The 27,782-nt window shown below is 45.6% G+C and overlaps 1 protein-coding gene and 1 long non-coding RNA gene across 18 annotated transcripts; one reads left to right on the forward strand and one right to left on the reverse strand.

Annotated features, from left to right (window-relative positions):
* Positions 1 to 664: 664 nt before the first annotated feature.
* On the reverse strand, positions 665 to 8,934 carry LOC128626266 (uncharacterized). Its single transcript, XR_008390179.1, has 3 exons — positions 8,535 to 8,934; positions 3,995 to 5,520; positions 665 to 2,748 (listed from the first exon to the last, which is right to left on the reverse strand). It is a non-coding gene; the product is annotated as an uncharacterized LOC128626266 (long non-coding RNA).
* On the forward strand, positions 8,914 to 26,666 carry ZBTB21 (zinc finger and BTB domain containing 21). 17 transcript variants are annotated; one of them, XM_053657756.1, is made up of 5 exons: positions 8,914 to 9,159; positions 13,246 to 13,642; positions 15,096 to 15,163; positions 18,367 to 18,547; positions 19,537 to 26,666. In XM_053657756.1, exon 5 carries the CDS (start codon positions 19,549 to 19,551, stop codon positions 22,714 to 22,716), a length of 3,168 nt encoding a protein of 1,055 aa, XP_053513731.1. In that variant the 5' UTR covers positions 8,914 to 9,159; positions 13,246 to 13,642; positions 15,096 to 15,163; positions 18,367 to 18,547; positions 19,537 to 19,548; the 3' UTR covers positions 22,717 to 26,666. The 17 variants fall into 17 exon arrangements, with proteins under 17 accessions (XP_053513731.1, XP_053513734.1, XP_053513728.1 ...); XM_053657757.1 differs by lacking the exon at positions 8,914 to 9,159 and adding an exon at positions 9,375 to 11,132 and having other exon boundaries at positions 18,354 to 18,547; XM_053657752.1 differs by lacking the exon at positions 8,914 to 9,159 and adding an exon at positions 9,375 to 11,132.
* The last annotated feature ends 1,116 nt before the right edge of the window (positions 26,667 to 27,782 follow it).

Raw genomic sequence — 27,782 nt, forward strand, 5'->3', positions numbered from 1 at the left:
GTCACCAGCACCACAGGCAAGATATAGAGCACTTGCCCTGACCGGTGTGGCTCCGTGGATTGAGCACCAGCCTGTGAACCAAAGGGTCGCCGGTCTGATTCCCAATCAGGGCAGATGCCTGGGTTGCAGGCCTGGTCCCCATTGGGGGCGTGTGAGAAGCAACCATTGATGTTTCTCTCCCTCTCTTTCCTCCTTTCTCTAGAAATAAATAAATTAAATAATTTAAAAAAAGATATAGAGCATCCTACTATCCCCCAAAATCCGTTGTGTCCCTCTGCGACCAATCACCACCCCCCCAGTCTCAACACCGCTGACTTGAGTCCCTATAGTTTTGCCTCTCCCAGAATGTCATATAAACAGAGTCATACAGCATGTAGCTTTAGTGTCTGGCTTCTTTCAGTCCACATAATGCTTTTGATGTCACCTACACTCCTGTGTAATTGCTTATGGCTGAGTAGTGTGCCGTGGGACGGACAGGACACTCTGTCTTCATGCAAGCACAGGTTCATGGCCATTTGGGTTGTTTCCGGTTTGGATGACAAAGCCACTGGATGTTGCTTTTCTCTTGGAGAATGTCACTGTGCAATGACATTGCTGCTACACATAAACACGCAGACCCTGACTAATGCACTATATTTTATTATTTTTCATATAAAGTGGCAGCTGTTCTGTGATTCACATGACATTGGCTTTTTTTCCCCTTCACAGTGGTTTTGAATTTAATTGATGCCTGGGTCACCCATGGGTACCGTCCATCCTCACCTCTACATCCAAAGAACAATGTGAGACCACTGTCCTGCCCACCCCGGGTGGGGATGGAAGCGCGGAGGAGCCCACAGGTCCTGCCACAGGCCAGACACAAACAGAAACGCAAACCACCCGTGTCTCCATCCTGGGTATGGGGATGAGGACATGGGAGGCCACCCTGATTTGGAATGGAAAAATGGGAGACTTAGGGGAGAAAAAGGTCAGGGTGCACCTCAAGCCAGGGCTAAAGGCGGACCAGGGTTAGATGAAGAGTTGGGAGAGGCACATGGAAAAATAGCATCCCACCAGTTGACAGTGACCAGTAATTCCGAGGAGAGGATGGCAGGTCCATTTTCTCTTTCATGGATCTTAGGATGCAGCAAGTATTTGTTGAACAAACAAATGAATGATTAATTTCCATAAAATCAAAATGCAGGAAGTTCCTATGCACATACAGAGGGCTTTACTTTCTCCACTCTCCCAAATCTGTTAATGAAGCCTCGCCCAGCTGTGGCTGACACTCAGTGACCATTCTAACATCGCTTCAGTTGTCACTCAATCTTCATTTACAAAATACACTTTTTAAAAATCTGTAATTTCAAGTGCCTGAAATGAAAATACCTCCCCACAATTTTTAGAGGTTTCCATAAGAGACACTGCTGTGGGTTGAGTGTACTCCCCAAAAAGATATATTGGAGTTTGACTCCCTGATACCCACAACTGTGACCTTATTTGGAATTGGGGTCTTTACAGATGCCATCAAGTTCATATGAAGTCACACTAGAGTAGGGTGGTCTCTCATCTAATGTCTGACGTCCTTATATGGAGACACAGGGAGAAAGCCACGTGAATACAGGGGCAGAGATTGGAGTGATGCAGTCAGAAGCCGAGGACACCCAGCGGTGCTGACGGCCACTGGAGCTGGACAGGGTCGGAAGGAGTCTCACCAGGAGCCTTCAGAGCCAGGCTCTGACCCCTACTGACCCCGTGACTGTGGACCGCTGGCTTCCAGAACTGTGAGAAAATAAATAAAAGCCTCTTGTTTAAGCCCCCAGCCCGTGGCACTGTGGAAAGGAGTACAGGTAAATGGCAGAGAACAAGGACTGGTGCTGTACGGGAAGCTTACACTCGACAACACGGCGCCTTGCACACACGGCTGGTGTTCTCTGTACTGCTATAGCAAAGGACCGCAACCACATGCCTTAATGCCTTGGTTAGTTTAGACTGGTTGAAACAATTAATGGTTGGTATTATAGCATAATTGTCTCGGTAACCACTTAGAATTTTTTTGGCACCCGAGCCCAAAACAGGTCCCTCATTCTGCTGGCCAGTGAAGGGCAATGCAGGCAGTGAGGGCCCCCTTTCTTGCAGTACTGGGAGAGGATTTTACTTTCAATATGGAATTCTGATGCACTAACTTCAATCTCAGGAGAAAGAGCACAGGGCCTAATTTCAAATAGTTATTCCACTGCTGGTAGCAGTGGTAATACTGTCTTAACGAGTGCACTGTGATGTTGAAGCCACCACTCCAGCCCGCTGATTGCAGGGGAAAGCAGATCTGAAGGAAATCAGATTTCAGAAGGATGCCCAAACACTTTTTCCATCCTTCCTTCCCTATCACAGACTCCAAACATCTTCTTTTTGAAATGTACTTGTTCTTTTTTTAAGTCAAAAATTTTTGGGAATATTTCCATTGTTATTTCGAAAATTCTAGACTTCTGACAGCAACTGGTATGTCAGCTGAATTACATATGCAGACTTGGTCGAACCTCTGATGCCATTACTGTGGTTCTGGGCCACTGGTAAGCACCACCTGTCACTTTCCGAAGTGCGGGAACGTTGACAGTAATTGGTCAGCCTTAGGGGAGCAGGAAGCATCAAGGGAACAGGGTGTCTGTTTCTAGGCAGCAATTTCACAGATATCAGGGAACCAGATGGAACACCAAATCAACGGAGATCCACGGAGTCCCAGGGCGGGAGGGCAGGGGGCGGGGGCGTTCTCTGTAAGGAAGAATGCAGACTAAGTCATTTGACACAGTTTTCATGACAGTGCTTCGCAAGCAAGCTTCAAGTTTAGAGTGCTCTATCAAGTCTAGTTATAAAATCGCTATTTTAATATAAACTTTGGGGGAAATATTGGTGTTTAAATGTGTCAAATTTACAGTATAAAACATGCCAAATACCCACATGAACTTTGGAGGTGATTAAGTAGCAGGAAGTCCTGTTAAAATGAAATTCAAAGACATATTCGTCGCTTTTTTCAGTAGGGTGACTCATGACCTGGACCAGGATGACAAGGCTGACTCTTATTAAGAGAGAAGGGGTGAAGCTCTAAAGTCACCACATTTTTTTTTAAAAAAGGAAAGGAAAAAAAACAACACAAAAAACTGTCACGTCTCTGCTCTTTTTTAAAACAAGTTTCAGGATCGGATAAACCCAGTCAGCACTTTCTTTAAATCTAGTCAGCATTTTTAACCGTCCCTTCATGGTGCGCACAGAACCACGTGAGACCTGACGCCCGAACAGCACGAGCGTGCTCCAGCTGTTCTGAAGTGTCTCGATGAGAAACACCATCCTGGGGCTGGCTGACTCGCAGTGGAACGGCTGTTGGGAGTGGGCTGTCCGGGCCCAGGCCCTGTGCTGTGAGTTCATCACTTTCTCCTACAACCTGGTGTGTCAGTGTAGAAATCCAGAATGATAGCGGCAGTCCCTCCTGGCTGTCCCCAAACCAGCACGGCCTATGTCAGGGACATAGCTGGATCCCCTGATGCGTGGCCATTGTACCGACAGATTCCAGAGTTCCCTTCACGGCACTGAGAGCACGGGGTCACAGAACCTCCTCCCCTCGCAGCTCACAGTCCTGAGCACATGAGCCTTGTAGCTTTCACCACTGGGACTGATGGCTCAGGTCTGTTTCCCTGGAAAGAAGGGCAGTCTCTTGGGGGAGCACTCATCTGTCAGTCCCAAAGCCTGGGCCATGCCACGCACGTAAATCTAATGCTGAATGGCCAAGAGACAGACGCGGACAGTATCCCCTCACACACCTCACTTTTTCTGAATCCCCACCCAAGGACATTTTTATTTTTCATTGTTTTGGGGAGAGAGGAAGGGAGAAACATTGATGTGAGAGAGAAACATCAATTGGTTGCCTCCCACATGCACCCGGACCGGGGATTGAGCCCGCAACCTTTCAGTTAAGGGACGGCACTCCAACAAACTGAGCCACATCAGCCAGGGCACACCTCACCTTCATGGAGTAGGTAGCCGTCCTCCGGCTCAGTCAGCGAACGGGCTGTGGAGTATGAATCCCTGCTTCTGGCTTATCCCCACCTGCACACGCCTCCTCCTTTCCCGGATTCCCCCCTCCCCACTAGGAGAAAAGAAGACAAAAGACTGACCAGTCAGCAAATTTCTACCCAGTACTTCAGAAATCCTTTCAGAGCAGCTATTTGAAAGGTCAAGGACTTTGCAGTCAGACCTGGTTCCAGTCCCCGTTCTCCACCTCCTCGCCTTAATGAGCCTCGGTTTCTGGTTCATACCGTGGGACTCACTATTCCTGAAAAGCATGGTGGCGTGTGGGTTGAATCACAGTCGAGGGCAGACACTTGTTCCTCAGTCGCTGTCGATCTTCACTCCATTTCTTGGCCTTGGGAAGGTGGGTCTACCTTTACACAAGGAATCCCTCAGTGCAGATTTTAAAGGATATGTAAAAAATTGTATTCCTCACCTCCTTTCATGATAGCAACTGACCGATTACTACCTAAGAAATCCCATGTGAGTCCATTTTCTTACTGTCCAGTCTGTGATCCAACACCCAGTTACTACTGCTATCACACGTACACATAGGCACACACAGTCTTGCTCAGGGCAAAAGGGCTGCTAGACACTGGCACGGAGCGGTTGGTGCAATCTGGTTAATGCCAGTGGCGACTGTCGCCCGAACTGGAGGACTCGCAGGTGTCTTTGGTCTTAGAGGACCAGGGTGGTGAGGAAACTGGACGAGGTGACCAGGCCCTTCTAAGAAAGGGAACCGCACAGCAGAGCATTGCTTCTGGGTGGGGAGGCACTTCACCTTGGAACCCACCTTTTTTGACACTGAGGTTTAAAGAGGGCTTCTCAATTGTGAGAACACTGGGCCTGGCCCCATTCTAGACAGGACGACCAGTGAGCCACGCCCCCTCCAGTTCTGGGCCCAAGTGCTTCATCTGGTGTTCACCATGAAGGTGACGTCATAACCCATTTGTACAGCCATCTAAACTAACATTTCACCACTTCCCAGTCCCGTTCCCTCCCCTTCTTTTGTATCATATGCTTTTCAAAGACCCCCCTCCCCCCTGCCCACTGCTAAGGCCTGCCCAGGAAACCTGTCTCACCTGCAGTAGTTTGAATACCCGCCTCCAAAGATGTCAGGTCCTAACCCCTGGATCCTGTGTCATGACCTTAATCACGTCTTTGCAGATGTGATTAAGTTAAAGATTTTGAGATGGAGAGATTATCTTTGTGTTTTTTTTTGGGGGGGGGGGGAGATAGCTAAATGCCAGCCCAAATGCCCTTATAAGAAAGAGACAGAGGGAAGAGTTAACACTCAGAGAGAAGGCAATGTGATCACAGAGACTGGAGGGATGTGGCCACAAGCTAAGGAATGGCAGCAGCCACCAGAATCTGGAAGAGGCAGGGAGGGCTTGTGCCTTAGAGTCTCCAGAAGGAACAGGGTCCTGCCAGCACCTTGGTTTCAGCCCAGTGACACCGATGCTGGACTTCTGGCCTCCGGACCTATAAAAGAAAAAAGTTCTGCTGTTTTACTCCACCACAATTGTGGTCATTTGTGACACCACCAATAAATAAACTAATATATCATCCTCTACTGCAACCTAATTTTTTAAAGGGGCAACCTTCCAACTGACAAGCTGGACAAATTTGGACATCTCAGTACATCTTCAAAGGAAACAGATGGTTAACAAAACTGCAGCTGATTAAAATTTTCTGTTTCCAAAAATGGAGAGGCTTAGGCTTGTAAACCCATATAAATCTCCCTCCCCCAGTTTATGGAAGGGCTGTGTTTGTTTGGTTCAGGAAATGCAAACAAACTAGGTTTCATAGTATTACCAATGCCACCAAATCAGAACCCCAGTTCGGAGGGGAAACTGGCCATCAAGAACAGCCCTAGCAACGGGCCCAAGTCTCTGAGAATATGCAGGTTACTAGACAGGGTCTCTGCACTAAAGAGCCTGCAAGCTAGTGCGGAGGCTGGCTAGCAAGCAGCCAGCCATGGATGAATGGTAGAACGACAGAAGCACAGAGGCAGGAAGCCTTGGGCTGGCGCTGGGAGGAGCCATCTGATCTGCCAGAAGACTGAGTAGGCCAAGGGCATCCTAGTTGGTGCCTGTCCTTGCCATGCATGGCTGACATTGGTGAAGGGGAGGAGCAGAGAGAAGCCATCTCCACCGCTCAACAGAAGCTATCCCAGCAGACACGAGATTTGCATCCAGAAAGATAATTTCACTGAAGGCAGAATGACTGAAAAAGGGAAGGAGCAAAACCAAAGTAGGAACTTGGTTGAGGAGCTACAGTGATTAGCCAGAGACTAGGAGCAGGTGAGGATAGATTTAAGGGCCATATAAAAAATAGATTGCTAGAACTTAGTGAAAGCTGGATGCAGTCTTTGAAAGAGGTCTTCAAAATAACCATAAAGCTTCTGGCTTGGGTAATGGGGCAGACAGCAGCCCCATCAGTAAGACAGAGACTGGGAAGGAAGAACAGGTAAAGAAAGGGAAGATAGCAGACAGGAAGTGCAGTTGTGAGTTGGCTGAGCGAGCAGTGTGGGTTACCCAGATGGGGCTGTCCAACAAGGCTATATAAATGTTGTGCACTGTGCACAAATAAAAATATACACATGGTGCTAGCAAATCTCTGGGATGCATCCAGTATGGATAATACTCCATAAAAATATGTAGCGCTCCTACCAGAGGCCAGGCAGCATGCTGGGTTGTGGGCTAGCCGAGGAGGATGAGAGGGTCCTGGCAGGCTGAGAGAACAAAACAGTGATTTTGATTTTCTACCTCGTCTTTCTCTAGAATGACAACCCTACTCACATCCAGAGTCTGCACATTAGATAAAGCCCTGAACTTAAGATTCCCACCCCAAGTTCCCATTCTTATTTTCTTGGGGCTCCTTTTAAATTAAAACACCACTTAGAATTGAGCCCATGAAAAGTCAGTGACCTCCACCCCTACCACCTTATAAGTAATAGGTATTTCCACCCTGCTATCTCCACAGGGCAACAGAGAGCTGTCAAAAACTTAAACTAGGGAATGGCATACGTTTTACTTTTTTTTTTTTAAATTACTGACAGCAGTATGAGGGTGGATTAAAAGGGAAAGACCTGGAGATGGGGTGGGGCAGGGGAAGTTAATAGTCTCAAAGTTGTTGGGGTGGAAAGTGGGTACATTATCCGAGAAATACTCAGGAGGCTGATGGACAGAACCCGGTGACAGGTGAACACTGGAGAAAATGAGGGGCAGAGATGGTGCCTGAGGTCCCTAGCTCAGGCAGCTGGGCTAATGTCCCAGGGATGACTGAAACTGTATCATGTAATGAGAGGGCCAAGCCAGAACCTCAGGGAACCCACAGTGTGAGGCCAGACACAGGCAGAGAAGCCAACACAGGAACCCAAGAACCAGAGTCAGGTCAGAGGGAGAAAATCCAGGGGAATGAAGCATCACTATGCTAGCAGATTTGAAAAAGGAATTGGTACAGAGTCACAAATCAAAGAGGCCAACTGAAAGTGAAAGGTTTCTGCTGAATTTAGCAGTCAAGTCCCTTTTGAGCGGAAATGGTAAGGGCAAAAACCTGATCACATGGCTTAAAGTAGAGACACCCATGAGTGTCTTCCTGAGGTAGCCAGAAAGCAATGCAGGTCATCTGGCTCTTGCTCCATAGCTCGGGTATCCACCTTCTCAACTGTAACATGGGGACAATCACGTGCCCTCGCCTGGTCTAAACACAGGCAACCCCCAAACCCAAGGTCCTCCAAAGATAGTTACTGCTGCATTCTGCCTCCTTTTTTAAGTCAAAGCCACGTTTTTCTATACCGCCTTTCATTTCAAAATAGACACTTTTGAAAGGGGGGGGGATTTGGGTGCAAGTTTCATCCTTTGAGACAAGAATAGTCTTAAAATTGGTGAAACTATAACAACTGATAATACAGCTAGTAATTTTGAAACAAGTTGCTGTATAACCTTATGTATCAGCTCCTACACATACTTCATAAATTACTTTTTCCAGGGTCATGTGCATAAATTCAACTTTAAAAATGTAAACAACTTATTTGAAAATTAAAACATTTGATATTAGGCAACATGATGTACTGTTTAGCTTATCTGACAGAATCTTCCCTTCGTGTTTGCAGTTTGGCATTTTGTTATACTCATTTTCTGGCTTTGATTGAAAGAGAGTGAGTTTTCTGATTAATAGACTTGTAATATTCATGCAGAAAAACTAAGAGACATCAAACTAGAATTGATGTATATGAGAGAAAGTTAACTGCCGCTTGGCCACGCAGCACTTTAGCTGGGTACCTACTAAAAGGGCAGGTTTTGTCCCTGAACATTTAATTGACAAGCATTTGCTGTAAGGTTGAACAGAGGAGTGACCCTACTCCGTTCACGCAGAGTGAACCGGGAGGCCCTGTTTACTCCAATTCACTATCAAGCGGTCCTTCGTGATCAGGTCTTTTCAGTGAGAGAAAATGTTAGCGCTCAAGGTCAGCAAATACGTCGCCGGAGCACCTTCCACGAGCGCTGTGAGGCTTCCATGTTTCTGAGCGACCCAATGGAGAGCTACCACGAGCCAAGCCCACGACCGTCGGAGACGCCACTCCCCGCTCGGCATACTTGGGTCGCGAGCTCGGCTCCTGCCGACGCGCTTCCGCTCGAGAAACCGAACTCCGCGGGTCGTGCGGCGGACCTCCCGCTTGCGCGGGGTCGGGGGCGGGGCGAACGACCGCTGCGAGCCCGCTCGGTGCGCGCATCTCCCGCCGCCGCCTCCCCTCAAGGCCGCCCGAGGTCTGCCTCACGAAGCGAAGTCAGGCAGGCGGCGGAAGACAGACGCGGGTGCAATCCCCGCAGAAACCTGGCACCGGAGGACGCAGACTGCGGCGCCGGCGCTGTTCCCGTCCGACCCGCCCTCGCCCCGCCCCCAGCGCCGCGCACCTCCCTCGCTCCGCCCCCGGAGCCCGGTGGCCAATCACAGCACCGCGCACGTGACGAGCGCTGCCTGCGATGACCTCATCCCTGGTGTGGGATGACGTCAAATTCAAGATGGATGGAATCACAGCGGCAGCGGCGGCTGCGGCGCGCGCGAGCCGAGTGTGAGCGGAAAGGGACCTGGCGTATGCCTCCGGGCTGAAGACCGGTGAGTAATTGTCACGGCCCTCGCTCTAGGAGAACTGCGGGGCTCTGTGGGAGGCCCAAGCCTCCCCGCAAAACGCGGCCTTTCCTGACGTAACTCTGAGGTGATTTCTCTCGTCTTTTTTCTACCAGTGGGTTGCGGGTTCCGAGTGCTTCTGCGCGTGCGCCGGCTACCGTCTCTCACCGAGCATGCCCCGGGCTCCCACGTAGCCCATTGTGCCTTCACATTGCGCATGCTCTTTTCCCGCACTTGGCCTCGCCCTCGCCAGTGCGCACGCTCCGTCCCTCACTGGGCTTCCCTCCTTCGGCCAGGTGGCCCAGGGGGCGGGCGCGCCCGGCCGCGGCGCGAGTTGTGGCGCCGAACGGTTGGGACGCCTTCCGGTCAAGGGCGCGTGCTCCCGGCCCGCGCAGTCGTGGATGGGGGTCACCGGCCGGTGTCCGCCAAGGGGCACACGAGCGTGCGCGGAACCTGGCGGGTCAGCGGGACGCCGCACCTGCCGCGGCCGGCGTCCCTTCCCGTCGTCCCCTCGGGCCCCTCCTGGCGGCTGCCGGGATAACCGGCCAATAACCCGAGTTAACCCCGCTGTCCGAGCTCTGCCTCCTGGCCGGCCCTCCGCGGAACGCCTGGACCCCGGAGCGCACTGTTTTCTCCGGGCCGTTTGGAAGACCTGTTTCTCGGACTCTCTCCACTGCCCGCCGCGGAGCACAGCCCCCTCCGCTGGCCACAAGCGTTTCTGCTCGGCCTTAATGGTTTCCCACTTGAGAAAGCCCCGGTCCCAACTCTGCGGCCGGAGGCGGTGGGGAAGGGGGATTTCAGACTGGCGGCGCCGGAGACCCCAGTCCAGAGACTTCCGCCGGTCTGAGTCTCTGTGATCTTGTGATGGGTTCTCTCCTTGCTCACACCACTTACCGGAACAAGTTCAGTAGCTCACTAGAAGAGATCATACCTTGGACCGCAAGGGAGCCCCCCTTTCCTAGCTCTTAACCCCTGTTACTACGCCCTCCAGCCACAGGGCTGCGTGGTTCAAGAGAGTTACTACTGCAGCAGCGTCTTTGGAGGTGGGGTGTTTTTATCCTGCAGCGGGATTGCCCTACAGTGGGACACGGGGGAAACGTTCATCCCACTCCGCACAGAGTAGCAGCCTGGGGTTTTTGGTGCAAGGGCCAACAGCTCTGTCGCATCCAGCATCTGAAGCCATAGTGTGTTACAGTATAGTCCAGCGATCGTTCATAACGAAGGCCCTGAGTCATCAGTAAGGAGCCTGCATTGTGTTCTGTGTACCTTGTTTAAAACAAGAAAATAGGTTAATCCATTTTACAAAGATTTCTTGTTGACAATTATTTTTAAAACTTTTCCCCCCGGTGCTTGGAGTAAATTCCTTGTTCATCCTTAATGACTAACAGTCATTGCATTTAAATTTAAGTATCCCTAAGTATTGCTGTTCAAAGGAAAGGAGAAATTTGGGGCATTGGTTTACCTGGAAAGGTTATAACCCTTGCCCTCGAGGAATTTATAGTGTTTAAGGCAGGGGGTATTAGGTGTGTAACACAAAGGCCACATTACTGAGGGAGTCTCTGGGTGAAGAGGCCATTGAAGGGACCATTTTAAATGTTCCCAAAGCTAATGGGGATGGAAGAGCAAATTCTTGAGCTGTTCTTGAGCAAGGTCTGACAGGTGGTAGTGACAGGCCAGAAGGAAAAAGAAGAGTTTGGTAGCACACCAAACTGAATAGGGAACGTGTGAGGACAAGCAGATATGGGGGTGTGGGTCATACCTACCATCCTGGTCGTGTGGTATATCCTGTGATGGAAGTCTTCCTTGGGCACCTGAGAGGCTGGATGGAGTTCCAAGGAGAAGTCCAAGCAGAGACACAGATTTCAAAGTGATTATCCAATGGTAAACTAAAGCCACAAGAACTTACAAAGCAAAGAAAGCTGCCACGTGCTGAGCTCTAGCAGATGCTGGAGCAATATAAGGTGAGCAAGTCCAGGACTCAAGCCTTTAGTGTGATGATTTCTCCCTGCCCAGTAGATAACCTGCCAGGCCTTGTGCTGAGCATTAGGGATACACAGGTGGAAACAAGGGTTCTCCCTTTTAGGGACTCTCACGAAGGAGATGTGAAAGCCTATAGCTCAAAAATAGTTATGTTATTGCAAAGAGATGAAAGATGGTAGTGCAGATGACTGAACTGCTTGCTAGGTACAAACTATTAAATTTTATAGGAACAGTGACATTTGAGCTGGACCTTTCTGTAGAAGGTGACCAAATAAAGTAAGACAAACATTTTTACATGGTAGAAATCAGGTGTGCAAGTTTGTAAAGTGGGTAAGGTGTGTCCAACAAGGGTGGAGAGAGGAACTGTGACCAGAGTATGAAGAGTCTTATATGGCATTTTGGCATTTGGGTTTTATCTGAGAAGTAGTAGGAAATATTATCTGTATAATATATTATCTATATAATATATACAAATATTATATTATCTGTATAATATTCGAAAGCAGAGCAGTGCTGGGCCCAGCTTTATGTTAGGAAACAAAGGCATGATTTCCACTACTGCATTGAATTAGGGTGTCCGAAAAATCAATATTTATTGTTGTGCAAGATAATATGTTGAGCATTGTGAAGAGTGTCAAAAGATATTAAATAGATTCTCAGTCCTACACAGCTTAAAGTTGAGACACAGATGACTAACAGTATGAGGCAATGAATAAACGTTATGTAAATGGTGCCATTCTGTAATGCAGGAATTGAAAGGTGCATGCTTGTTATAAACTAAAGTAGTCAAGGAGGGTGTATTAGTTTTCTTAGGCTGCCATAACAAAGTACCACAGACTGGGTGGTGTAAACAACAGAAATTTATTTTCTCACAGTTTTGGGGCCTAAAAGTCCAAAATTAAGGTATCTGCAGCATTGATTTTTCCTGCGGCTTCTTGGCATGTAGATGGCCGGCTTTTCTCTGTCTTCACATGGCAGGCCTCTGTGTTTGTGTCTCCTTATAAGTGTACCAGCCAAATTGGAGTTGGTCCCAAAGACCTCATTTTAAATTAATTAGCCCTTTAAAGACATTCTGAAGTACCATGGGGTTAGAACTTCAGCATATGAATGTGTGGGGAAGGGGGGACACCATCTAGCTGGTGACGGAAGGCTTAATTGGAACTTGAGCAGAGCTTTGAAATATGACTAATGTCAAGGTGAGTGGCATGCTGGGGAGGGGTTAGATGAGATGTAGAGCATTATAGATTAGGTGACAGAAGGAGCAAGATGTGTGTGTTGTGTCTCAGAGACCAAGTGTCTTCAGGATAACTAAGGGGAAGAAATTCTAAAAAATAGTTGGAAACCAAATTCACAGAGCCTTGGACTACAGGTCTTTAAAAGTTTGCATTTCAACCTAATGGAGAACCATTGTTTTAGGTATTTTTTGTTTTTAGAGCCAAGGCTGGCTGTTTTCACTTAGATCTTACGTCTCAGCTAAAATGTCACTTCAAGGCATTTCCTGACCATACTCTCCAAACCCCTACTTACTCCACTTAGTCATCACACCCTGTTTATTTCCATAACACTGAGGACAATCGGTATCATGTTTTTTATTTCCTTGTTTATCATCTGATTTACTTCACTAAAACATGGGGCCTTGTCTCTTGTGCGCCCCTGTATTTCAGGTATATCTTACCATGCCTTGCATATGTAGCAGGAGCTCAAATAAATTGCATTAGTCATAGTAATACTTAATGTGTGCACCTGGAGAATGATTAAAGCTTTGTTTTAGAAAGCTCAGTGGAGCAGCAGTTTATTAAGGATGGATCTGGAAGGTATGACAGAAAAATGAATACCACTTAGAAATATGTTGGAGACATTTCATAACAAGCACAGAAATTGACTGGTTAGGCTGAATGATAGAAAAAGGAATTTGTTATAAAGGTACAGTGTTGCTCATGAGGTTTAAGGAAAAGCTAAAGAATTGGACTGGGAAGGACAAAAACCATGGTAACTGCAGGAATCTGTGCAGTCAGGCACTGGCAGGCTGCGCTTCCAGGCTGCTGCTGAGATAAATCAGCTCCACTCATTTACTGCCTTTGTCACCTCTGTCAGGCCCATGTTCGAGAGAGGAAGTTTCCGATCGACTTGACTTCGGTTGTGTGCCTACCCCTGCACAAGGGACAGCAGGCCTCAGACTGTCCCTGGGAGTGCATGCGGTTCTTCCAAAGCCAAACCAAGGGGCCTCCCACAGCAGGAGGAGTGGTGGCTGGAGGCAGCCAGGCCCAGAGAGGCTCTACTGGACCTGGACTGAGTTACAGTGGAGCTGTTCAGCTGGGGGTGCAGAGAACACGCCTTCAACCAAAATCAGACCTTCTCTAGAGACTGAAAATGTGGGGAACTGGAATCCAAGGGAGTGAGTGACATTACTCTCTTGAAGGATCAGATAAGCAAGGCTGGCTTTGAAATGTGAGGAGCTTCAGAAGTTTCTGGATATCTCCATTGTCCCAGAGTGAGTGAGATAAGAACTAAACTCAGAGCCAGCTCCCTGTCACCATCTAATAGTAAAATCAAGTGGAGAGAATCTGGGCTAAATCCAGAGGTGAGGTTTGGGGGCAAAACCTCACATGGGTGTGTGTGTATGTGTGCATGTGCTTGCGCATGTTTATAGTTAGTTGTACGTGCATGGTTTCTCTGACTGTGCTTCCCTTTTGTGACACGCATCCCTTCTTTTTTACCACTGCCATTTTAAGACTGTATAAACAGCCCCCAGCTTCCCAAATTATCCCATGCCCAGAGTTCAATTTTAGGTTGATGTTTCACATGCAGAGAGACATTTTCATATAGAACTGGTGGGAGGGGTTTGTGTGGTAGTCTTGGAGCCAGTTTGATTTATAATGTACCTTAGCTCCAGTGCCGCCTGAGTTTTAGTCTCCAAAACTTGAAGGGTAGTGAGGAGATTATTCCGGTTCCTTCCCATCTTCCTTTCTGAGCCCCTTTCTCGTTTTCATGTGTCTTTTTACCCAAGTGCTTTTCTATTTCCTGTTTCTATCCCCAGAATGTTGTGAACATCAAAATTGCCTTCCTTCCACCTGCCCCCCTAAAAATCTTAACTTCTTGCAACTGATCTAAATTTGGTATAAAGAGAAAATCATTAGCATTGAATTAAATTATATTAAAATATGAATTCCCTGCTCCTCTTAGCATTTAGTGTCTGAGGAGTTTGAGGTGATGGTATGAATTAATTTTCTGGGATCTAGTTGTGAAGGGCTTTGTAGTCATTCTAGGGATCTGGCAGCCCAGGCCGTGGCTAGCCTTCTGGGAGTTTTGAAGCCCTGGTAGGCTCGGATGAGTGTTTCTGGAAAGTATCTGTAGTGGAAAGTGAAGAGTGGAACCTAGAGTGTTACTGTAGTCAAGTGAGCTGTAAGTCCGGAACTTTCCTGATGTCCTCGCTGTTCGCTCATCCATCCTTCCACTCCTGGCCCCATCACTTGCTTCCTGGAATCAGTATCACCACACGTTTTCCATGCCCTTCAGCACGTGGTCTGTCCTACTGCAGGGACGTGTGTTACTGGAGAACCCGCAACCAGCCAGCGCACTCATCTGCCATCACAGTGCCTCCTGTGACACATGGCCTCTCACAGGCCCACGTAACCAACCAGGAAAGGAAGAGAATAAAATGCACACTGGCTATGCCAGAAATACTGTGTGTGGTAGGGACTTCAGACATGCTGCTTCTCTTGTTCATCATGAGAGTCCTTCGTGAATGGGCAGTGTCGGCCCTGCTCATCAGGTTAAGGAAACCACTGGTACTCAGGAAGGTCAGGTGACCTTTACAAGGTTACACATCTAATAGGGTGACAAAGCCAAGAGTTTTGAGGCAAGTGCACTGATTTGAAAGTCCCATGCAACTGTGACTTCCGTGAATTGTTAATCACAAAGATTCTCTTATTTTGAAATTTCAGGAGACAACATGAGATAGAAACAATTCAGGAAGAGTTTGGGAAGATATTTGTGTGCGGGGATCCAAGTGGTAAGCAAGTCACAGCCCTGTTTCAGAATCTGGTTTTCCTGGGGGATTTCCAGCTTTTTCTGCCGCTCACAAAGGGCCTTTTCTTCACAATTCACCCACTTTTCTTTTAAGAGTGCTCAGGGTTTTCCACCATGACTAAAAGTGGTAGCAGGAACTCCTGCACTGATGAGTCAGGTAGAGATGATTGAAGGAAAAGGTACAGGACTTGGATGCAGGTGGCAAGGTGTGCACACGAGAGCTTGTACACTTATGGTGCACTGTCTTCTGTAAGTCAGAGGCTGACTATTCATAATTAAAACATACATAAGAAATTGGACTTTGATGAGCCAGCAGCATTATGATGGAGAAAGTATACCCAGTAGAAAAGCTGGCCTCATCTGGGAGCCAAAGAGCAGAAGAGGCAACAGATTTTGAGAAACCAGATTGCATGCACATCCACCAGCCACAAAGAGTTTTGCTGGATTATCTCATGGCATTTAGCAGTTGTGGTTTTTCCCCCTTTTTGCATGCATTCTTAATGTGGCATTTTGTGTTTTTAGTTCTGAAACTCCATAAATATACCTACTGTCACTAATATACAGAAGTTCATAATGTTATCTGTCTGCAGCTCCACCAGGAAAGGGGCTGTTGTTTTTAAGTTTTAGTAATGGAATTGAAAGATAAAAGCAAGAACCTCAGCCTGAAGATGAGGGGCCTGCACTGCCCTGTGCTCTCCATCTTGTTGCTCCAGATATCTAGAGCCATTGTCCTGGGACACTGGAGAGGCAGAAGAGGTCCTGGGCCTCTAGTAGCCCTTGAGTGTAGCCCCAGGGCCCTCAGGCCTCTGTCCCCGCTCCAGCCTCCTTGTCTGCCTTCCCCTACATGTATCCTTTGCTCGCTCCAGCCCAATCCTCTGTCTTATCTGTGATTTGGGGCATACTGTTCCTAACTTTGAAATGCCCTTCACTCTTCCTGACTCTTCCCGCATCCTTAACTCCTGTATGTTCATGAGGCCTTATCTTGAATGCCTTCCCTGGCCTCCCTCTCACCTGGATCAGTGCCCATCACCTGTACTCCTCTGTATTTTGTACACACCGTCTGTCTGGTGGTTAACATACTGGAGCATGATGATGGATTCTCCTGTTCCCATGCAAGACTTCAAGCACCGTGAGGCAGGATCGTGCTTGTCAGATTGATATCCTCCACATTTAGCAGGTTCTGGCGCATACTAGACAGGTGCCCAACTATGAGAAGCCTGTAACTTGATGACTAACAATCCAGACTCTGGGACCAGACTCCAGCCCTGCTGCTAACTGACTGGGTGACCTCGGGCACATCACTCTGCTCCTCAGTGCTTCCGTTTCTTAATTTGTAGAACAGGGATGATGACGGCACCTAGCTCCCGTGTTTATATGAGCATTAAAAGAGGAAACCAGAGGCGGTGGTGTAGGGGTTAAGAGCACGGTCTCTGAAGCTAGTCACTCTGTGTGAGTCCTGCTCTGCTGCTGGGTCTAGGTGACCTTGAGCACATTTACTTCTCTGTGTTTTGTTTTCTCATCTGTAAAATGGGGGTAGTAATAGGACCTGCAGCCTAGTGTTGCTGTTAAATGTTGAATTAATGAATGAAAGTGTTTACAGTAGTGTGGCAGTAAATGTTCAATTAGTGTTTGAGTGACTAGATTGGAAACAGTCTCTCACTTCAGAATCTCTCAATTCTCTCACTGTATGGCTTTCTCTTTAAAGTTCTTTTCAGCTTTCCCTTACAGTATTTGTTTATCAGGCATGTTATGAATTTGGACGTGTTTAGCCACTTCTCAGCGAAGCAGTTTCATTGATACTCTAAATGGAGTATCAAATAAATAGTTTTAATCCCTAAATAATTTTCAGGGACTGATTATTTCTCTTACAGTTCAATTGTGAGTGACTTAAAGTTCTCTAATTCTCATATGTTTTTGTTCAAAGATTATAGGTACCTGTGGTTTAAGGGATTGAAAGTAGCCTACTTAGAGGAAAAGCAGGGATGATAATTTAAAGAAAGCAAAGGAAGGATACTTTCTGAAAAAAGAAATGTTGACTTTTAGCACCTAGGAATAGGGTGCAGATGCTTTGTGCAATACCATTTGCTTCATGTTCAAGGACAGACATTACATTCTTGGTTTAGTCTTCACACAGTTCCGCTGCCTATACTTACAGTTTCAAATTCCCTAGGTGTCTTATTTTGGGTTTCCCAGAAGCAGACCCTGAGACAAGGGTGGAGTTAATCTAGACCCTTTTTTTGATACTGAATTAAATGCCTATTAAGCCTACAAATTAATTGCACAACACTTGGCAAGTCGACGCTACCTCACCTAACCTGTGAAACAGCCTTGAAGGAGGAGGGCACAGTTCCCGCCATTTGAAGCGAGGGGACCTGATAATCGGGGAGGCTGATCGTCAACGAGGGAGGAGAAGCATTTCAGCCCCCGTATCTGGGGCAGAGCCTGCACCCTGCCACTAGGCTGTGTCTTGCCTTTAGATTTGAAAAGACTTCCGGTGGCATCCCAACTCAGACTCCTTCATGTAGAATTAGCAGTTCTAGTTTAGACCCAAGCAAGAGTTTCCCTTTGTGCTTTTGTTGAATATGTGATTTGGTAAGAATAAAATATTCAGAAGATTGCAAGGTGTTCAGCATAAAAAAGAAAAACTCTTTAATACTTCTAACCTTTGTAATATAGTAATTAGGATGCAGTAGTATTTAGCAAATGGTTTTCACTTTCAAAATTCATACCTATTTTTAGTTTTTATTTTTATTATTTTTTAAATTCTTGATATGGTTTTTATTGATTTTAGAGTGGGGAGGAGAGAGAAACATCGATGTGAAAGAGAAACTTCGACAGGTTGCCTCCACCACATGCCCTTTCAGGGAATCTTTTGGTGTATGGGATGATATTCTAACCAGATGAGCCACCTGGCCAGGGCCCAAATTTGTACCTTTTAAAAAAATTTTTAGGCCTAGCTGGTGTGGCTCAGTGGATTGAGTGCATGATGGATTAGCCTGCAAACCAAAGAGTCGCATTTTGGATTCCCAATCAGGGCACGTGCGTGGGTTGCAGGGTGGGTCCCCAGTGAAGGGTGCATGAGAGGCAACCACACACTGATGTTTCTTTCTCCCTCTCTCCCTCCCTTCCCCTCTGTCTAGAAATAAATAAATAAAATCTTTTTTAAAAATCAGTTTTATTTTTTAGAGAGAGAAGAGGGAGGGAGAGAAACATCATTCAGTTGTCACTTGCACACCCCTGACCGAGGACCTGACCTGCAACACAAGCATGTGCCCTGAACTGGATTTGGACTATTGACCTTAATGTTTGCAGGCCAGCACGCCAATCTACTGAGCCACACCAGCCAGGGCCATACCTATTTTTACAGGTCTGGTGAGATCTCTACTTTGCAACCCACTGTTTACAATTCACATTGCAAGTACATATACTCAGTTGGCGGAGGACGGGGGACTTTCCTCTACCCTTCTAGGCTCTACAGGGTGGTCTAATAATTAAATCGACATAAGGCAGATTAACAAGAGAAAATAGTGAAATTTAATTACCTATGTACATCTGGAAACCCCGCATACATGAGAGGTCCAGAGACAGGAAATGAGGTATATGTGACATTTTGAGTTATGGATGAGGGGAGGCATCTTGGGGGCTTCAGAGCAGAGGACTGCCATTGGAGGACAATAAAAGTAGATACTCAGTAATTAGTAGTTTGCCCTGTCATCTGGGTGGGTCAGAAAGGTTATCTGATAATCTTAGTAGGGACAAGGTCCCTAATTCATCAGTTCCTCTGGGTTGTTTGGGGGCCAAGTTTCTCTTGAGACCACGGGGTCTCAGTTGCCTTTACTCAAAATAATCCACATACCACAGAGACATATCTTGGGCAACTCATTCTGAACCCCTACACAGTAATAAAGTGGATTTCCTTTCAGAATTAGTGACTTAAGGCAATTCAATACTTCATACTTATTCCCTGAACTAGTAATAACAAGAATAGAACTGAACAGCAAATAGGTAAAGCCCCCAAATAATAAACCCTCATTTTCAAATATTGCTTCCTTACATACCTGCCAAGTTCTAGCAGCCTTTTTGATGATATGAAAATGCCTGTGTCATAGTCCTTAGTTCCTAAAAATCCCTTAATTTTAATGATTGATGATCTGCTTACACCAGGGAAACTTGTTTACTCATCTTTTTTGTTATTTAAATAAGATTGTTCATCCAGAAAGCTTTTGTGTGCCTGTAATCTGCTAAATATTGGCACCTCTGAAAAGACAGCAAAAGGTCCCTGCCCCTGAGGAGCATTTCGCCTGGTGGAGAATTTTTGCTGCATTGTTCATAATAGTTTTATACTTTGTCTTTCAGATAACCCGAGCAATGGAGGGATTACAGCATTACATCAACCCAGCACACGCCATTTCTCTCCTGAGCGCTCTCAACGAGGAGCGCCTCAAAGGGCAGTTGTGTGATGTGCTTCTGATTGTTGGAGACCAGAAATTTCGAGCTCATAAAAATGTCTTGGCTGCTAGCAGTGAATACTTTCATAGTTTATTCACAAATAAGGAGAATGAGTCACAAACTGTATTTCAGCTTGACTTTTGTGAACCGGATGCTTTTGATAACGTTTTGAACTACATTTATTCCTCATCCTTGTTTGTTGAGAAAGGCAGCCTTGCTGCTGTGCAAGAACTAGGCTATAGCCTTGGGATCTCCTTTCTGACTAACATCGTCTCTAAAACACCTCAAGCCCCCTTTCCAATGTGTCCCAACAGGAAAAAATTCATAGAGCATGATGAAAACAGTTCTCAAAAGAGAAGTGTCATTGTCTGTCAAAGCAGGAATGAAGCACAAGGAAAAACTGTTAGTCCGAGTCCACCCGATCTAAGCCATACCTCTCGGCCTTCCCCGAGCACTGCAGTCAAGGCCAATACCAGTAAGCCCCATGTCTCCAAACCCATTGAGCCACTTCACAACTTGTCACTGACTGAGAAGAGTTGGCCAAAAGATGGTTCAGTGGGCTACACAAAGCCTCTCGAACGTTCTGGATCCCTGGATGACACCAACAGAAGCAGTCTGGTGAAAAGGAACGCGGCCCTGCCTTCCACACCGCTACAAGACAGGCAGGCAGTGGACGATAAACCAGGTGGGAGCAGTCAGCTTTCCAAGGGGAAGGCTATAGAGCTGGCTCTGAAAAGGCCACGGCCACCTGTTCTGTCTCTTCGAAGCTCGTCAGAGACCCCTTACCTACTGAAAGAAACTAACAGAGGAAGCGGCACAGGCGAGGACAGAAACTTGTTGTACTATTCAAAGTTAGGCTTGGTGATCCCGTCCGGTGGGTCTGCTTCTGCAAACCAAAGCATTGACAGAAGCGGCCCACTTGTTAAGAGTCTCCTGCGGCGGTCACTGTCAATGGATAGCCAGGTTCCTGTCTACTCCCCATCCATAGATTTGAAACCTCCCCAGGGCTCATCTGCAGTGTCCAGTGATGCGCCTGGGACTGTCTTCTGCGCTGCATCTCAAAAGTCATCTTTAAAAGAGGGTGGTGAAAAACCACCTCTGGATGACGAGACTCCACAGCCACACCGTCTCAGGTCCTTCAGTGCTTCTCAGACCACGGAGAGGGAGGGTGTCCCCCCTGTCTCCGAGGTTCGCATCAAGACGGAGCCCTGCAGCCCACTGGCAGATCCCTCCGACATCATTCGGGTCACCGTGGGGGATGCTGCTGCAGTGGCGTCTGGCACGAGAGACCATTCCCTGAAAACAGAAGATGATCAAAAAGACATGAGCAGACTCCCAGCCAAAAGGAGGTTCCAAGCGGACCGCAGACTGCCGCTGAAGAAGTTAAAGGTGGATGAGCATGGCGCTCTGGTGTCAGAAGATAACCTTGAGGAAGGCTCCAGTCCCACTCTCATTGCAGATTTTCCAGATTCTGACTTGAATAAAGATGAATTTGGTGAGTTGGAGGGAACAAGACCAAACAAAAAATTTAAATGCAAACATTGCCTTAAGATCTTTAGATCAACAGCAGGTCTTCACCGGCACATTAACATGTACCACAACCCAGAAAAGCCCTATGCCTGTGACATCTGTCACAAGCGGTTTCACACAAACTTCAAGGTGTGGACCCACTGTCAGACCCAGCACGGCATAGTGAAGAATCCATCACCAGCCTCTAGTTCACATGCCGTTCTGGATGAAAAATTCCAAAGAAAGTTGATTGACATAGTGAGAGAGAGAGAGATTAAGAAGGCCCTGATCATTAAGTTGAGGCGCAGCAAGCCTGGCTTTCAGGGGCAGAGTAGTTCCCCAGCTCAAGTCATCAAGAGGAACTTGAGGTCGCGAGCCAAAGGCGCATACATTTGTACTTACTGTGGAAAGGCCTATCGCTTTCTCTCTCAGTTCAAACAGCACATAAAGATGCACCCAGGAGAGAAGCCCCTTGGAGGACACAAGGTCGCTAAGCCGAAAGCGCTCGCTCTTGACGGTCCGGTAGAGAACAAGGAGGTTTTCCAGTGCCGCCTCTGTAACGCTAAGCTCTCTTCTCTCCTAGAGCAAGGCAGCCACGAGCGACTGTGCCGAAACGCCACCGTGTGCCCCTACTGCAGCCTTAGGTTCTTTTCGCCTGAGCTCAAGCACGAGCACGAGAACAAGTGTGAGTACAAAAAGTTGACGTGCCTGGAGTGCATGCGCACATTCAAGTCCTCCTTCAGCATTTGGCGGCACCAAGTTGAAGTCCACAATCAGAACACCATGTCTCTAGCTGAAAACTTCTCTTTACCCATCCTGGACCACAACGGTGAAGTCACTAGCTCTTCTAGGTCCCAGCCCCAGCCTGAGCCTCAGAAAGCAAACCACGTGGTCACAGCAAAAGATGACAACACATTTAGTGACTGTTCCGAGCAAGTCAACTTTGATTCAGAAGATTCCTCCTGTCTCCCAGAAGACCTTAGCCTTTCGAAGCCACTGAAGATCCAAGTCAAAGAGGAGCCTTTGGAGGAAGCTGAGGAGGTGGCGCCCGAGGCCAGCGCAGCTCCCAAAGAGGCAGCTCCGAGCAAGGACTCCGGCCTGTGGCCCTGCGAGAAGTGCGGCAAGACGTTCACAGCACACAAGCAGCTGGAGCGGCACCAGGAGCTCTTGTGTTCTGTGAAACCGTTCATCTGTCATGTTTGCAACAAAGCTTTTCGTACCAATTTCCGGCTCTGGAGTCACTTCCAGTCCCATATGTCTCCAGCTACAGAGAACTCAGCACATAAAGAATCTGAAGTGGGCCCTGTTCCCACAAACTCTCCGTCGCCGCCACCGCTGCCCCCGCCGCCACCGCTGCCCAAGATCCAGCCCCTAGAGCCTGACAGCCCAACGGGTCTGTCTGAAAACGCGGCTCCCGCCACGGAGAAACTGTTTGTGCCCCAAGAATCAGACACACTTTTCTACCACGCCCCGCCCCTTTCAGCAATTACATTTAAAAGACAGTTTATGTGTAAACTTTGCCATAGGACATTCAAAACTGCATTCAGTCTTTGGAGCCATGAACAAACCCACAATTAAAAGACCTACCCTTTCACCTGTAACAAGATGGGGGAGGTCTCCGACTTGCGGTCTACATGGTGAAGTGTGTCATATAAGAAGGAAAATATTTTTTACAAAAGAATAATAAAGGTTGGAAATTGTTATGTTGGAATATAAGTTTGAGGTAAACTGATGTTAATTAGTAATGTCTTTACCCAAAACTTTACTCCTTTACCTAGGAAAACTAAAAAATACAGTGCTTCTGACCTTACAGTCACAGGACATTTTTACTTCATTAATGTTGAAATTTGATTGCTTTTGGTTGTTTGCATGTTTCCTCATTCCAGTGTCAGTATAATCTTTTACTGAAGGTGGTTTTGTTTTTTCACTGATTTGCAGCTAGTAAAATACTATTAAAAGATTTCTGTTTTGATTATATCAGACATCTAAGTTTTAGTTAAGTCTTAGCCATGCTCTTAAGTCCAAAACTTATCAGGAACAAATGGAGTAGTTTGCAGCATTAATTTAGATCTTTAGAATACTCTAGCAATAAAAAAAATTATCAACCTCAACTTTAATAAGTTATCCTGACACTTGATAAAATATTTGGCATTTTGAGGTTACGTACAACTTTTTTGTGTGAAATTTGTGAGAAACTTAAATCAGCAATAGTAATACTTAGATTTCTCTAAAATAAAAACTTGGGTCACTTAATATAATTATTGATAGAAGATGGGAAGTGAAAATGTTAAGATTTTTGGAGGGCCCCTAGAGTCCATTTATGGGGAGCTTCAGTAGCGATGGGCATTGTGTCCAAACTGCTGCATCGTGCTGTGTGCGCATCGCAGTTTCAAGTTCAGTCCAGCGTCGGACGGACTGAATGTTGGGTCTCCTCTGGTTTACGGTGCCACAAATTGAGAATCAGCATCTGGGACAAAGATAACACGGCACTAATTTTGAAATTAACAACATTAGTATAACAAATAAGGTCAGGACCTATATGTACAGAGTCAGTGTAGCTGCCCTGAATCCCGTGTTACCATTCACTTCCAGAGACTTGAAGCAGAGGGAGAAATCCCACACTGCAGTCTCATGTGCTTTTTGAAAACAATATTTACAATACACAGTTTCCTACCTCTCTTTCTCGTGAGAAGTTCTGTTAGAATGTGTTGGCGTTTACTGTGGTAAAACCTGTAGTGGAGTCACCCTGCTTTCCGTCCCTGCTCAGCGTTCCATAAACAGGTGTGAGAGCACAGTCCAGGGTCCACGGCTGCTTCTCTTTTTTTGGCCCAGAGGGTTTGGGCTTTTTTTTCTACTTTGCATTTGAAATTAAATTGTAATTGAAAGCCTTTCAGTAGGTGTTATCCAAAGTTCTAGGAGCTGTTTCAAAAGGTAAAATTTTTATTTCACTTGTGGGGGGTAGTTATATAAAAGTAGAAAAATTGAAATTACAAATGCCTTTTAAGGTAGTGATATGGGTTAAGACTCCCAAGTTTACTTTTTTTTTTACAAACTTTTTTCTCCAAAAAGTCAACTACTGTGACTAAGAAATAGCTACCTGAGCACTTAAACTGTGTGCTCCAGCAGAACAGAACTGTCCCCGTCTCGGTACCCACATTCCATACCATTGCTGAGAAAGACACACTTATTTTTTACTTGAAATACAAGTGTTTTTATAAAATACTGATTTTGTACATTATAGAAATTACATTGGAAATTTTCCCTCTTATTCTTTCATTTGAAAACTTAAAAGTCCCCAAATATTTGTGGTTACTTCCTATTTCCGTTCTTACCTAAATTTGATGGAGAAAATAAAGTTACAGTGAGTGATTATTACCATCTTTATATTTTGTTGAAGAAATATGTGCATTTTGAAGACGACTAAACATATGATTTTATGTCAAACATTAGGGTGGATTACTGTCCATTGAGTTCATTCCCTATGTCATTTGGTATTTCTTACTGACACCTTGGTGGCTGTTCACTTCAGAAGTTCCCCTCAGAGTAATCATTACTACGACTGTTCAAGTATCCGTGATAATTCCATGGTAGCAGTGTCTTGGCATTGTAAATTTAGTATCCCAGGACTTGAACCTTTATTCTACTTTTTTGAGGTTTTTAAATAAAGTTAATTAGCAACAAATATTTTTGAACTAAATATAGGCTCTGCAAATATGTTAGATTTCAGAAGTTACCAGTGGTTTGTCTTGTTAGTTCACTTTTTTGTCTAGGCAAGGAACATAAGATTTCAAATAAAATTTTGAACCAAAAACATTTATAATGCAGTTCTGGTTTTTCTATTACTTTTTATACTGTACCTTAAAAGCATTAGGCTGAGAGTTTATTTTGGTGGTTGAAAAATAAAATATGCTTCCATTTGTGTAACTATTTTAAATGTGAAGAAGTGAAATAATGAAAGAAGTTAATTGCTTTATTCAGCAAACAGATTTTTAAAAACTTTATCTCAGACAAATACTTGGTGTAAGACAACTTGGTCTTTCATTGCAACTCTTTAGCTAGCAAATATATTCTTGAAAAAGTTTTTTCTGATTGCAATTTTCGAAAGTGTAGAAAATTCACTATTCCTTGTAAGTATTCAGGATGCCTGCTTTTTTACACAGTCATGGAAAGAATGTAAGATGTTTTAATATATTCTTTGTTAATCTGAGAACTTGTTATTGAATCATTTTCTTCACGTTGGGGAGGGAGGGAGGAAGGAACACCATAAAACACGTTATTTTAAGCAATGGAGGTAACAAGTGGTGCACATTTTTTTATAGTATCTCAAGATTAACAGAATATTTACCTTTAAAACTGGTAGGGTTAGTACGCATTTATAATTTTACCAAATTACGCAACTAACACTTCAACAGTGAGGTCATGTGCATTTGTGGGAAGATTACGTTCCTGGTTTTCTGCTCTATTACGGTTCGTAATAGCCTTCTCTTTAAAGATAGGCCCCCCGCACATGACTGGGGGTGCTGTAATCCACACGCAGCACCCACTGGTGCTGAGAACAGCAGTAAGAACACAGCATGCCCTCTCACGGAGGCACGGGGTGTTCTCATCTACAAGCCCACAGGATAGTGCGTGAGGCAGGAAATTCATCTAAAGTCGGCCTTTGTTCCCTCCGATGTGTGTGTGCACCTGTGCCACTGTGATCTGGAACTCTAGGAAATAAAGTTATTTGAGTTTTCTTACTACAGAATAATTAGATGTCATTCACAACAAGTTTCTCTATAAATTGCACTAATACCGGAATATTACAAGTCATTTTCATCAGTTTCTGATATCTCAAATGTTTTTGCAATAATTGTAAAAAACATTGTTTTAAATAATACACATTCTTTAATAAGCTCTTTAACACTGGTCTTTTTAAGTTTTAAAGATAGGTTTTTCTCTTGTGGCTTTAGCACTTTAAGAAGTTTGAGGTTTGCCTACTTTTTAGTTTGTTCAGTGTTTCTCGGTGTCCCTGGCTTTGGCACTTTTCCAGGCGGCCAGGAGGAAACTGAGCAGTGAGTTAATGTCAGGCTTTTAAAAAATGCCTTTTAGAGACAGTCATTTGGGAACCAAAGTATTTTAGTGTAAATCTGTAAAATAATTGAATTCAGTGCTTTTGGTCATTTATTAGTGTTGTCCGGATTTTCCACAGTTACACTTGGTTGATACTGATTTCCAAAAAGTGATAATTTCTTAATTGAGATTAACTCAAGACTGTTTCAAAACTTTCTTTAAATGTTTATTGATAAAAAGGAAAAAATGTGGTTTTATAATTGTGTATATTTTGTTGTTATCTCTTTAGCAGAATAAATCATTTGGTTTTATTTAGAAATAAGCTTTTTTTGGACTGAAGACTCATAGTCAGATAGGATTTCTGTGGAATGTTAATCCATTGCTTATTTGTATCCAGTTCTGTTGTCTGTTTACTTTGCTTAAATCTTGACTAAAAATGATGGGAGTCAATAAATTTGTACTGTATTTTGTTTTGAGTCTCCGTCTGATTGTAATGTTTTACACTTTGATAATAACTAATAGCATTATGAAATCTGCCAATAACACTTTGGAATTTATGAATGTGAAGGTAAAACCTATTTGGCTAGTAGGTTAGCCGACATCTATTTGACTAATAGGAATAGCCACGCACAAGCATTAGAAATGTAATTTTCCCCAACACGACCAGGGTGCTCATAGAATTGTTTGCACCCTGGCTTCATTGATGTGTGTACCACAAATATGACTAAAACCGCATAAGCGGCACTGCCTATCCACTTTTTTCTTTACTGTTCAAATTAGTATTTTTTTTAAATGATGGTGGGGTAAATGCGTAGTTTTTAAGCACCCTACATTGACATTTCAGCATAGCAAATTGATGAACTGATTTTCCTTCATAATTTCAAGGCTTCGTGTTGCAGCATCTTTCTTCCTTCTCAGGGGCTCTTCCGTAACCCCAGCACACGTTGACTTGGGTACCGTGGACCAGCCTGCCCTGTGAGGTGAGGCACGGAGCAGTAGAATGCAGATCGCCACCAGGACGGTCATTCTGATTCCTACCCCTGGGTTTGCACGTGCCTCTTCAGATGAGTGTCTGCCCGACACCCTAAACTAGTCTTTCTGGGGACCCCCTGGCTGAAAGTTTCTTGGAAACACTGCACCGGGGATAAATGGCAAAATCTTTATTGGAATCTCTTTTAGCCCTTCTATTCAATTTGCCACCAAATAATTTTGTTCTGAAAGTGTACATCTGCCCTTTCTTCTGCATAACAAGCTTTGCCAGGTTCAGGATTGTTGTGTTCCTGGTTCATCCTCTTTGGTGTAACACAAACGCACAAGACTCTGTTCGGGGTGTGATATTTTTACCGGCGAGAGAGGCTGCCTCGGCCCCATTGACGTAGCTCTAGGAGTTCAGTGGCAGGTATTCTCTATACAGAGCTGCTGTCTGGGGGAAAATGTTCTCCCAGTTGTCATAAAAGTACTTAGAAAGTAAAGGACAGCTGCGGCCCTGCTGTGCCTGCATTCGGGTGTCATGCTCAGCCTCGGTCCCGTCCTCGACAGTGCGGTCCTCTGGTTGGTTAGTCAACCTCCCGATAATGCAAACCTGCGTTTTG

The sequence above is a fragment of the Artibeus jamaicensis genome, unplaced genomic scaffold (assembly GCF_021234435.1).
Source record: "Artibeus jamaicensis isolate MK-2021 breed Jamaican fruit bat unplaced genomic scaffold, CSHL_Jam_final scaffold_474, whole genome shotgun sequence".
NCBI lineage: Eukaryota > Metazoa > Chordata > Mammalia > Chiroptera > Phyllostomidae > Artibeus > Artibeus jamaicensis.